This window comes from Uloborus diversus, unplaced genomic scaffold (assembly GCF_026930045.1).
Source record: "Uloborus diversus isolate 005 unplaced genomic scaffold, Udiv.v.3.1 scaffold_140, whole genome shotgun sequence".
NCBI lineage: Eukaryota > Metazoa > Arthropoda > Arachnida > Araneae > Uloboridae > Uloborus > Uloborus diversus.
In genome coordinates this window covers 193,643-206,598 of record NW_026558099.1, presented here as the reverse complement: position 1 = coordinate 206,598, position 12,956 = coordinate 193,643, and the positions used below count along the sequence as shown (strand labels likewise).

At 30.7% G+C, this 12,956-nt stretch overlaps 1 protein-coding gene across 1 annotated transcript in view; it reads right to left on the bottom strand.

Annotated features, from left to right (window-relative positions):
* Positions 1-12,956, bottom strand: part of LOC129232956 (dystrophin-like) — a 105,925-nt gene that overhangs the window by 17,635 nt on the left and 75,334 nt on the right. The window contains exons 17-23 of the mRNA XM_054867045.1: positions 12,625-12,791; positions 11,668-11,779; positions 8,763-8,971; positions 8,237-8,284; positions 6,023-6,092; positions 2,684-2,775; positions 1,061-1,304 (exon numbers count right to left, since the gene is read on the bottom strand). Of these exons, the coding sequence (XP_054723020.1) occupies positions 1,061-1,304; positions 2,684-2,775; positions 6,023-6,092; positions 8,237-8,284; positions 8,763-8,971; positions 11,668-11,779; positions 12,625-12,791 (942 nt within the window). The remainder of the gene's footprint in view (positions 1-1,060; positions 1,305-2,683; positions 2,776-6,022; positions 6,093-8,236; positions 8,285-8,762; positions 8,972-11,667; positions 11,780-12,624; positions 12,792-12,956) is intronic.

Sequence of the window (12,956 nt, the reverse complement as noted above, 5' to 3'; positions counted from 1 at the left end):
GGGGGGCATTAAGGGATGCAGTCTAGAAATCTAGATGGCTAGAAGAATTAATGGATTTTTCAGAAATAGGTCAGTTTTATTGAAATACCACACTAGCATGGAAAAAAAAAGTATAATTAAATTATGAACAGCTACTTCTTTTCATGCGTAAGTTGTATTAAAATATAAACACTGAAAAAACTAAACTCATGAAGTAGGGATTAATGTACATTGTATTCCACTCTTGAATTATTTCTAAAGCAAATAATAAAAGGCACATAAGGGAAATTTATATTTTTCAAAAGAATTTTCAACAAAGGTGCAGTATCAATACCACTATTTTTGGGGAACATTTAACAACCACATTTTATGACAGAAATGCTGCACCAACTATAATGAGTATGAGCTCCATTATGTAAATGATGCAGTTGCGACACATTTGAATGAAAATGTAAATAAAGATTCAAACCCGCTTGATCAATTATGTAATTTTCAAAACAACATGATTTTGTACAATATTACTTTATTATTATTTTTTCAGTAGAATGAAGTGTTAACATTTTGGTTTTTTACGTATTCAGATTTGGTAATGAAAAAGGCTTTTTCATTTCTTGGTAGTAATACATCTAATAATTGACAGGCCAACTAACCAGTGGACTGCTTTGACGGGTGCAAAAGATTACGAATTTCAAACACACAGTATAGAGAAATATGGCACAATTTTTTTTAAAGCAAATTAACTGTAAACTTACGTTAAGGCTGTAAACATTCAACAAAAATATGCCTTGAGTGTTTGGAGAGCAGGATTCATTGAAGTTCTCAAAAGTGATAAACAAATTACAATATTTAAAAAAAATTCGAGACTGATTTTTCTGTAACCTCTTAGTTATCTCACTACTCTTTAGTAAAAGATGGTTTGAACTCAAATGGCCGAACTGAAATAACTTTTCTCTTGCTATTTCATCTTATTCATTTTCTTTCATTTTATGTGATAACTTAGGCAGGTCAATTTGAAAATTTTTTCAAAAAATATTGTTTGTTCCTATGTAAACTTGTAGCAATAAAACCATATGTATCATACCTCATCCAAAAGCTGCCTGAGACGATGCAGTTGTGCTTCCAACTGCCTGTTATGGTCTTCGAGGATCTGCATTCGTGCTTCCAAGCGTCCTTTGTGCTGCCGCAACAACTTTGCTTCAGCCAGCATTTCTTCATCTCTACATGGGGTAGGAGGAACTTGTTCGTCTTCTTCTTCAGTTACGGTTGGAGACACGCTGCGACTACCACGGCACCCTCTCAGCCTCTCATACTCACCCTGAAGGTGCCTAACGAAAAGAGCAACAGTTGGTACAGGAAGAAATACTAGGAAACTAGGTTTTACATTATACACAAAAAAACATGATTAGTCATCAAATATAATGAAATGGAACTAATGTTAGTATTCTATCAAGTTTAAGCTGACAGCATATTTTAGTAATTGATAGTGTTGATTTAAATGAAAGTTTTTATGGTTAATTTATATATTTTATTTTGCAATTTAGGAACCAAATTAGAAATTATGAATAAAAAGTAGAAATGTCAAAATTTTCAGATCATAATTATTTGTTTTACTTTGTATGTCTGTTTACGAAACATTTAGCTCAAGCAGTAACTCTTAGTTTAAGTATTCATTGTTTAAATATTAGTAAATCAATTGCTTTACTTAAACAAGCCATATGTGTTCAATGAAATTATTATCAAGTGTTTTCTACATCTCAAAATACTTTGGAGTAAATAATGTAAGTCTAATTCATGTCTAAGTGTTTTTTCGGGGAAAGTTATTGTGTACATAATTCATCAAAATCTTAAGAAAAACGTGAGTTAAGCTGTTAGATTTACATCAATTACCACTCATATGTTCTCAAAACCAGCCTCAGTAAAATTTTGTACTTTTTTTCTTCGTTAACTTTTTACTGCCGCTAAAAATCCTATGGCTTTTAGTTGTCTTTTTTTTTCGCCCCCCCCCCCACACACACTTTTCCATCCCAATCGCCACCTCTGATTGCATGTGAGAACTGGTTTTAGTAACCTATTTCAAATTCTCATGACCATATTGAAATAGTAATTGTTCCTAATTTTGAGACTGGCTGTATGAAAAGCTTAAAACAATGACTCCAAGTTTTGCTGTCTGTAAAGAGTCCATGAATATCTTTCATTTTAATAAATTTAAATATTTAGATCATGTCTCCTCTTATTCTCCTTTGCTCAAGACTACATATTAAGCATTTTAAGCCTGGAATCATTATCTAAACTAGATAGCCCATTTACTAATGTCATAGCCCTCTTTTGAACCCTTTCAAAAAACTAATATCTTTCTTAAGATAAGGAGACCAAAGCTTAACAGCATACACTAAATGTGGTCTTACCAAACTTCTGTACAAAGGTATAAGAACATCCATGGAATTTGATGAAATAGACCTTGCTACTCTATAGAATACACATTATTGCAGCTCTATATGACCCATGTGCTAGCAAACTACTTTATTAGTACAAAAAAGTAAAGTTAAAACAATAGAGAAATATATTCAGTAAATTACCGCCCATTAGCCAGAGCTAAAGCAGAAATACATGAAATACACCCCCAGCTCATGAGCTGGCAGTGGATTTCAAATAGAGAAATAGTTCTGCAGCTAATTTATATGATACTAAAAACAAAATAACATACCTATTCTCTTCCTCTAGCTCATGTATCATTGCTTCTAGTTCTTCTCTTTGCTCAGCGTCAATTGAAGCCATTATTTGGGCTGGACTTCTTGGCTATAAGAGGAAATATTATTTTTTTACATCATCAATTTTAATTGTAAGTGGTTGTAACACATGTATAGTAGCACTGAAAACAAATACTTAAAACGTTTATCCAGTAATATCCGAAATTTATGATATCACATTGAAAATATGAATTATGATGCAGTATTAAAATATTTAAATGTATCGAAAAATCCAGGACATTTTTTTAAAAAATTTTGGAAATATTAACAGCACTTCCTAATTTTCTTTCAAGTAGTGTGCCTCTGTAACGAAAATAATTTCAAAATAAAGCACCATATTCTTATGGCATGAGAAAATTTGTGCTCCACTCTTTGTGAAATTCAAAATTGTCATAAGGATATAATTTTACTCCATGCACAATTTGAAATGCTACAACAGCATATCACGAATTCATCAACAACGCTATTTGGTACAAAATCAAGTAGTAAGCATTAAATTTATATTGTAATTAAAACTTGCAAGGTTCGTGCTTGCAGCCCTAGTAACTAAAGGTCACTTCTTTTTCCTCATAAGACAGAAACTGGATTTTAACCTTTTCTACTAATCTGTGTTTGATTAGTATCAAAAAGATTTTTCTACGCATATGAGAATGTCGCGAAGGTATGAAATAACTTCTTGATTTCATACATAAAATTGACTCCATTACATAATAAAATCAACCACAATTTATTAAACATCACACATAAGGCAGTTATGACTCAAGAAGTTGTCACTCAACTGAATAACATTTATCTAATACAGTTTAATGAGTCTTTTACTTTTCAACAATGAGGTGCTGCCATTTGGGAGTTTGAACAAAAATGAAATAAATAAATAAAATTAACAATAGAAATACATTACAAATATGGGTGAGGTGCTGCCTTTTATAATACTAGAGAATATTTACATGAGTAGGGCATTTCACATACATGGCAGTGATACTGGCATAGATTCTGTCATAGAACCGAGTATGGAAAATATCCGTACATTAATAAATATATGCTAGCATAAGCATATACATAATACATGCTGAATTTCTTAACATTAGAATTACAAAAGGGATGACCCCATACAAACTTTTTTTTGCAAATTACTCCTCTGTATTTTCATAAAAAGCAATCTTTCCTCGACTTTTCCTAAATCACCATGCTGTGCATTTCAAGGATATTATTTTTTTTTAAACCTAAAGAAAGGATTATATCTAGAAGTGTGGGCAGGTGTCATTTTGACCCCTTTGAGCAAAAAAGAAATGCAAACACATTTACTGATGCTGAAACAAAGTAGAGCAGGGTGGCGACAGGAACTGTGAAAAAAAGTTCCCTGACTTTTCCCTGATTTCTCTGATTAAGTTCACCAAATTTCCCTAATTTACGTTACCAATGATAATGGTTTTCTTTCTTTGCTCTACTTGAAATCCATTGTATGTTTGTATAAAATGCAGTATTTTGAACGTTTTAAGTTGTGTAAAGTTGTTGAACTAAAGATATATTTTGAAAAAATGCGACTTTTTTTAATAAAATGGCAAAAAAAAAAAAAAAGAGAATTTTTTTTTGGGGGGGGACCTACAAAACAGTATATTAAATTTTTATACTATGGAAAGATTATAAAAATTAAAAAAAAAAGTATTTTACTTCCAGAAACCACTTAGCACAGGAATTTTAAGAAACTATTAAAATTACTCTTAAAAACATACGTGTATTTATGATAGAACTAAAAAGTAATTGAAATTATTTTGAACTAAGTTTTCAAACAGTATAATAATTGTTGCAAGAATAACAAGTAATAGTGAAAGAATAGAAGTAATGTAGTTATTCTTATATAACTAATTGACATATTTATGCAAAACAGATGAAACCATTTGACATCCATTCATAGGGAACTTTTCTCTAATCAAGAACATAGGTTTTAATGAATGAATACAGCATTTTAACAATAAAAAAATAAAGATATTTTCTTAAGTACACAAGTTAACTCTATTTTAAATGATTTTAGTATGTAACAAAAAAAAAAATTAGATTGCTTTTGTAACAAACAACTTCGAAATGCAAGAAAAAAAAAGAAAAAAAAGCAATTAGTTAATTTCAAAATATATATGTATAAAAAAAACTTGGTTATAAAATTAAAGAATTACTTAAATCTGAAGAAAAGAAAACCTTTATAATCTGCGGTGACAACAAATAGTATAACGGCAAAAAACAAAGTTTTTTTTATTCAAAGTTCAATTTTAGCAATTAAATTAAAAACGCGAAGAAGTAATAACTTTTAATCTTTTATAGTATTAATTCAAAAACCAAAGATTTCTTCTTGAAATCGTGATTACAGTACTTAATTACTTCGAGACAATGGAATAAAGGCAAAGGAGCTAAGGCATTAATGAAGGCTTCCTCTGTGCCTGTATGGTTGTTTATTTTACGTAGCATTGAAAGCGTAAAAGGAAATTTGAAGCTAGGTAAAATAAACAACCTAACAGACACAGAAGCAATCTTAGGAAGTTCATCCTGTAGTTAATAAGTAAGATTCAATACTTTGACGTTGAGGAAAAAAGATGCACAAATATGCGGCAGTGTATAATCGCACCTCATTAATTTTACTTTTTTTTGAGCAGTTAATTGCCGGAAAATGCGTAAGGAATTTAGAGTACTTAATTTTGTAAAGCAAAAAAAATTTTTTTTCCATAAAATCAATTTTCCCTGATTTTTTGTTATTTTTTCAAAATTCCCTGATATTTCCCTGATTTTTCCCTGATTAATAAAGTTCCCTGACTTTTCCCTGATCTCCCTGATTTCCCTGATCTGTCGCCACCCTGGTAGAGCCTGAAAAATGCCTCTTGGAACATATCATTGCAAGAACTTGAAGCATTTTATAGGTTTTTGCCCATAAAAGGGAGCATTAGCCGCTAGTTTTTGAAAGGCAACTGAAACAGCACTGGTTATTTTAAGGGCATTTTTAACTTTTTTGAAATATTTCATTACATTTTTTAAATCTCTGCATCTTAAACTGTATATGGTATAAATATGCTGAATTTTAAATAATTTTTACAAATATATAACATTATTTACTGTTAACATTATTTACTTTATTACTGAAATTTTTGAGTTAACATTCAAAAGTAAATTAAAGAAAAAATTAGTTAATATAGGTCATGATATGTAAGTTAAAAATAATTAATTTTTTCAAATGATTTATTGAATTGGTGGTAATTTGCTGTTTCAGGCACTAAATCATAACAGCTACAAATAAATAGTCAATATCTTACCACTGGTAATGCTAATTCTCCACTCAAGGTTTGGCAATATTGTGCTATTAGTTGATGTTCATCCTCACTTCTATGGGGGAAAAAAATAACTATTAAAAATAAAGCTTACATTACATTAAAGATTGATTAAATTAAGCCCATATTATTTCTAATTCAATAACATAGCAAAATATGAATTGCTTGAAATTTAAACAGTTATTAGGAGTAGGCTTCTTTACATTATTTAATTCGCATCCAACTGATCTGCAAAGAAGATAAAATTAATGTTGTGGCGAAATGTTTCTGAGATTGCTTACTGCTTTTAATATTCTTCATTATTATTGCAATAAAATGCTTATTTTTAGTAAGGGATTGCAGAACAGACTGACGATTAATCACAATCCAGATAAAAGCATATCTGCTAACATTACAAGAAAAAATGCAGTAGACAAATGTGATATACCGCAGCATTGCATGTTTTGCTGTTATTTAGGGGATAAAAATAAGATTCGTAACTATTCTTCAAAGCATAAGACAAAGCTCAGTACCTCAGAGTCAAACTAGCAATAAGTTCAAAAATTGTGATTTTCCATTTATTAGTGCATTGCATGTAGAATCCTATTTGGCGTAGAGCCATGTGAAAGCAATTCTTAAAAACAAAATCCTTTGTATTTACTAGTGTTTAAAGAGTGTTTCCCATCCTTTGTATGAAAAAGCAAATGTTATCCCTCTGTCTTGTTAAGTAGAAATTATATGACTTATGTAAGCCTGACTCTGAGATACAGAACTTATATCATAACTATAGTGAATTCAGGGAGAAATAAGAGTAGAAGTAAACAAATGTTGGCTGCAAACAAAGGTTTGTTGTTTGCTGCCAACATTTTTTACTTTCATGAATTACTAGTAGGTTTAGCAGTTCTCTTAATAAGCATTCCGCTTGTCTGCTTGGCGCTGTTTTCAATATCCTAACGCCAAGCAGACAACAGTATAGCCAAGTGCAATGTTGCTTTGTTTACTTCCACTATCAGTTCTCGCTGAATTCACTACAGTTCAAACATAAAACATTCAACATACATTTAAAACTTGAATACAAGATGCTTGGTTATATGTATCCCAACATATAACCAAGAGAAAGTTTAATTACAGAAAACATACTGAATTCAGAGTTGACCGGGAGTTTTTCTCAGGGTGTATCTCATGGCACCAGCTTAAAATTTGGAAGTTGAATGTGGAAGTGAAACAACAAAAATTAAATATTTTTGTAATAGTTTAAGATATAAATAAGTTCTATTTAGAGTTTTACTTTTAATATTTCTTTTTGGTATTATATAAGCAGTGTGGCAAACAACAAGTGGTGTAGTATACAATAAGTGGTGCAGTGTACAGCTACATGTAATGGTACACAAGAGGTTTTACACATTTTTCTTTTTAAAAACATAATCTTAGTGTTCTAGTTGATTTTTTTTTCTGCAAGCAAGATTATTTATAATACAACTTTGGCAATGAGTTGAGTTGGGGTTCTTTTGTAGAAGTTTTGAAAAAGTATTTCAACTCAAATATGTGCAGCAATAATGCATTCCTTTTAAATTGAACTTTCTAAAATGAAATAATCAATGCCAAGAGGACAACACTAAAACATTTTTTTTTCAACAATAATTTCTTAATTCACTTTATGACTTTTGATTCTACACTCAAAAAACTTCATAACTTTTTACCTCTCATTTTCATTTTGTAAATGCATTAATTGGCAAATGAAACTGTTATGTGTATGTGACAGATAAAAATGTTAATATTTACAGTAACTACACATGTTTTATTAATTATTACTTAATACAGTTTAACTTAATAACATTATTATTTTTTATAAACATCTAATCATATAAAAGCTTCTAGTCTTATAGCCTATTCTCACTTAAAATATTTCTCACTTATTCTGTATACACAAATGTACTTAATATTTATATTTAAAAAAAGTTTCTTAAATGAAAAAAAAAATTCATATTTATTTATTATAGTTACGTACAGCATTTTTACAAACAAATTATGTTTTTACAAAATTATGTTTTGTAGGGAGTGGGGTTTTTCCCCCCCAAGGTGGAAAAGCACCAGGGACTTTTCTGCCAAACTGCTTTTGACAAACCAATAAATATTATGAACTTCTGTTTAAAATATGTAGCTTTATGTTATTTCGTGAAATTCATATGTTGATAATGATTCATATTAAGACAAACTTACGAATCAGGAGTTGAATTACTTCTGGCTCTTAGTTCAACTTCTGCTAGCCTGAAATATTAAATGAAATTTTAAAAAAGATGTTTTAAACACATATGACAGTTAAAACCAGAATTAATTATTTTTTGCTCAAAAAGTTAGTGATTAATAATTGCTAATATAACACAGTAACTTTGAAAAATTAAATAATCATTAAATGAAAAAGCTATCAGCATACAATCAATATAAATTAACAACTGATCCTTATTGCCACAACAAACATCAATACGTGACCCATAAAAAGACAACAAAGTCAACCTTGATTAACAATAAAGCTGAATGTCTGGATACTGTAGAACATGGTCCAGGAAATTATGATAACGTTTACGAGCAATTACCATAGCACGGGCGATGAAATGAACATAGCAAGTTGGCGAGAAATTCATCATCCATTAATTATAAATTTACAGGCAAACCAAATGACCTTTTAATTTTGTACTACCGGCAAAGCGGAGTGGGTACCGCTAGTGAAAAATAAAAAACAACATACCTGCTAGCATATAATTCAAGCCTTGAGTGCATTTCTTGTGAAGAAAGTGTATGCTGTGGAGATGGTGCAGGACTTTCTAGATCATCACCTTCTAAAACTGTTTGAACTGGAAGATAGCCTAGCCTTTGATGCTTTTTGAAATACCTTTTTGACTTGAATTTATTTTTCATAATTTTAGTAAAGTCTCTGACATCTTCCCCGGACGTAGTCTAAAAGAAATAATAAATAGATACCAGAATAATAAATGAGACTTTTTTGAAAGATCATTATAAAAATAAAATTTGTATAAAACAATGACCTCAGGCCTTTCACGCAAAATTTGGCCCATCCTTCATTTTGGCACATTTAAACAACTGAATCATGTTGCATCTGGTTACCTTTTGTTCTAGACTACATATTCAGTGCTTTAAGTCCAATTTTCTAACCTAAATCTGAAAGTCCCTAAATGGTCTAGTCCTTTGAACTCTTTCTAAAAATGAAATAAGGAACAAAACTGAACAGCATACTCCAAATGAGGTCTAACCAAACTTCTGCACCAAGTTCGTAACCGTATTGCTTGAAAGTAATTATTGATTCACAATCAAATTTTAAATCCATAAACTCTGTCTGCAAAGAGTTTTCCAGTTTATCCACATCTTCAAAACTAAATGGGTATAAAATCCAGTCAGGAATTTGTAAGTTGATCAAATCTGCAAACCTTGATTCCATGTTCTTTTTTAACTGATCAAGGTGATCAATAAAAATTAAAATTTTTTCTTCAGGAAGTTCATCATCCACGATTAAACTTTTTTTTTGGGTCTGAAACAGGATAAATTCTTTACGGACAATATTTGCCTTGTGGATTTCGAATTTGGCAATGAATGCTGAAATTATGCTTTTGGCCTTGATGAGGCTCATCTTGTTTCTTTGAAGCTTAATGTTGACTTTGTTAAATTTTTTTCAAAAATATCTGTGAGATACGCAAGTTCCAATTTGCACTGTTTCGAATTCTCACTTAAAGCAGGATCATGCAAGTCGAGAAACTCAGCTACAGAGTCGAATAATTCAAAGAAACGGCGCAAACAGTTTCCTTTAAGACATCTCGCAGAGACGTATGTAATAGTAAGCATTCGAATTTTTTATCATTTTCATGGCAAAGCTGTCAAAACAGGCGATCATTGAGAAAATTAGATTTGATCTTCTTAATACCTGTAATGACTAATTGTAAGGTTTCATGTAAAACACCACTCAATTTTTTTGCAGCCAAGTGTTGACGATAAATGACACAATGGATGGTAATCACTTCTGGCACTTCTTTTTTAAGGTGTGCAAGAAACCCAATATGACGACCCGCTATGGCAGGGGCACCATCTGCTGCGCAAGCACTTACATTTGTCAATGGAATTTCTTTTTCTTCAAAATAATCCTTCACCACTTTAAAAATCGACGATCCCTTTGTATCAGTAATCAAAGTTCTGGCGAACAACATTTCCTCAGTTATCTCTTTCAGCTCATTAATAAACCTCGCGTAAGCTAATAAAATAGCATAGCTCTGTTATCTGTCACAGTTGATTCATCAATCTGTAGTGCAAATTTACTTTGTTTCAAAACATTTATGAGTTTGCACTCAACGTCAGCAGCCATTTCATCTATTCTCCTGGAAACTGTGTTGTTACTCAGGGGGAGAGATTGACTTATATATTTACTGGAGCCCTCACCAAGCAAAATTTTAACTATTTTTTTGGCAGCCGGTAGAATAAGAGATTCGCCAATCGTATGAAGCTTACCACATTTTGCTATCAAAAGAGACACTTCGTAAGAAGCAAGAAGCCCTTTGTCAAGATCTGTTGCTTGTCTTCTAAGTAATTCACCCACCTTTGGCCGTTTTTTTTTTTCAAGGTCTTGAGAATAACTAAGAGGTTTATTTACTTTGTCACCATGTACTCTTGACAAATGCTCTTTCATTCGCGAGGGCTTCATCGCTTCATTGCTAGAAAATGTTTTATCGCACAAAAGACAATGTGGAAACTGCACATTTTGCGGTGATGTGAGAAAACCAAATTTTAAATACTCTGCTGAATACTGCTGGCACTTTTTCGAATTCATATCGAACTTCCACACTACGAAACATACACAATTAAACAGAAATTCACTAAATTAAATCAAACAATAGAAACTACGTAAGGAGGTTTCTGCGCTGATTGTAAGATTCTGAATGACAACTGATAAGTAAATGCAAAAATCCATTCCTACACATATCCATCCACTTTTCAGGCGTTAAATATATGCTGGCGCCAACAGTCACAAAGTGCTTACAAGATTTTTTTCTTCCTTGTGAAAACGGCAATAAAATAAAAGATATTATTTTTCGCTTTTGGGATTTTTTTTACCCGAACAGATTTGAATGAGCTGTAAATCATACATGCCTTATTTTCTGGGAACGACTTTCTTTGATTTGACAAGCCATATGCTTGTTTCGGTATTACACAACAAAGGTATTCTGAAAGATATTTCTGAATTGTGTACCAATTTGTTTTAATAAATATAGTTTTTGAAAGGTCAAGAATTTCCCATTACCAGGTATCCGAATACCGATCGCCCCCTAGAAGAGTTTGATCGCCGCTTTGGAGGCGATCGCCCCCAGGTTGAGAATCACTGCTCTAGCATAAAAGGCCAGACATTTGTCATAAACGTATTTCTTGCATTTTCCTTCTTTTTAAAATCTTCATTTGCAAAAAGTACCATAAAATTTATTTTTCTAAATTTTATTTCATTGTGACTGTTTTGTGTTTTTAAATGTTTCTTTCTTTTAAATATTTTCAAATTCATAAGCATTTCTTTATAAGTTCTTTCTTTCAAACATGAAAAAAAGAAATCTTTTTCAGAGAATTAGACTTAAGAGATAACTTAAGATATAAAAACTTACAGCTGTGCAATATTCCTGCATAGGATGAGTTAATTTATGATTTTTTGCTTTACGTCCGGAGAAGAAACAACTTTGACACAAATCAAAGTTGAAACACTTCAAGCAACGATACCTGAAAAAAGAGAAAATAGTTAATGAACAAAAGTGAAAAAAAACATGTTAACTTAAATCAGAAAATATGCCTAATTGAACTTTGCATAAAATTTCCAATCATTTTATTTTATGCGGGAAAAATGAATTATACACAAACATATAGATTTATGACAGTAGAGTTGAAGATCTAAAAAAACTATAATGTTTACTTTAAAAAATACTACTAAAAATATTAGAGGCTTTTATTTAAATTATTAAACAATTTAGAAATAAACTAAGTATAAAAAAAAACACTAGAAATAAACATGAAAGAATCCAAAACCATAGTAGAGTTTCCTAATCAAGAAAATTTTTAAAAACTGTGTAAATCTTTTAAAATTAATGTTTAACCAGATACTATAAATAAAAATAAGCAAACCACACTAATTATCAATTCTATTCATGATAGCTCATGGTATAAACATTAATTTATGGGCTCTCCTCTGGAAATAGCATGAAATATGCAATAATGTCTTTGAATGAGAAACTTAAATGAAATATTAAAAAGAATACACATCTTACATACATGCGACTTAAAAATATTTTACTGTCTACAATTTATTTATGTAGTTTTTTTAAAGAACTCAGTATATCTTTTTATTATACAAAAAAAAAGGCCTTTTTTGCATTACTTGAGACTGGTTGACAGTACAAATAAAAATCACAGAATATCATAAGAGTTATTCATTAACAAATTCTATGCAAAAATGCTCATAAATTTTTCCTATTACCTGTTTTAAATCACTTTGCAGAAAAAGTAAATAACAATAAACTGCAATAAAAAAATAGAGTAAAATATAGAATAATTTACAATGCTTTACTTGCCTAAAACCAACAATAGGATACTGTTTACATATATTGCATTTGGCTTGATGTTTAGCTGTTTCAGCTGCAGCCATACGATGCAAGACTGGAAGCCAAACCAAAGACTGTGGTTCTTGCTGCAACCAAGTGAGAAAATGGCTCGCTTGAATATCTTTTGCATTACCAGCCTAAAACAGAAGTTATTTAACATATTAGGAAAAAATAATTTCAATTCAATATTTTTAAATGAAAGCAGAATTATTAATACAAAATTGAACTCAAAAATACAATATAAGACCATGGACATTCCCAAACACATTTGTACTCATCAGCATAAAAGCAATTTTTTCAAG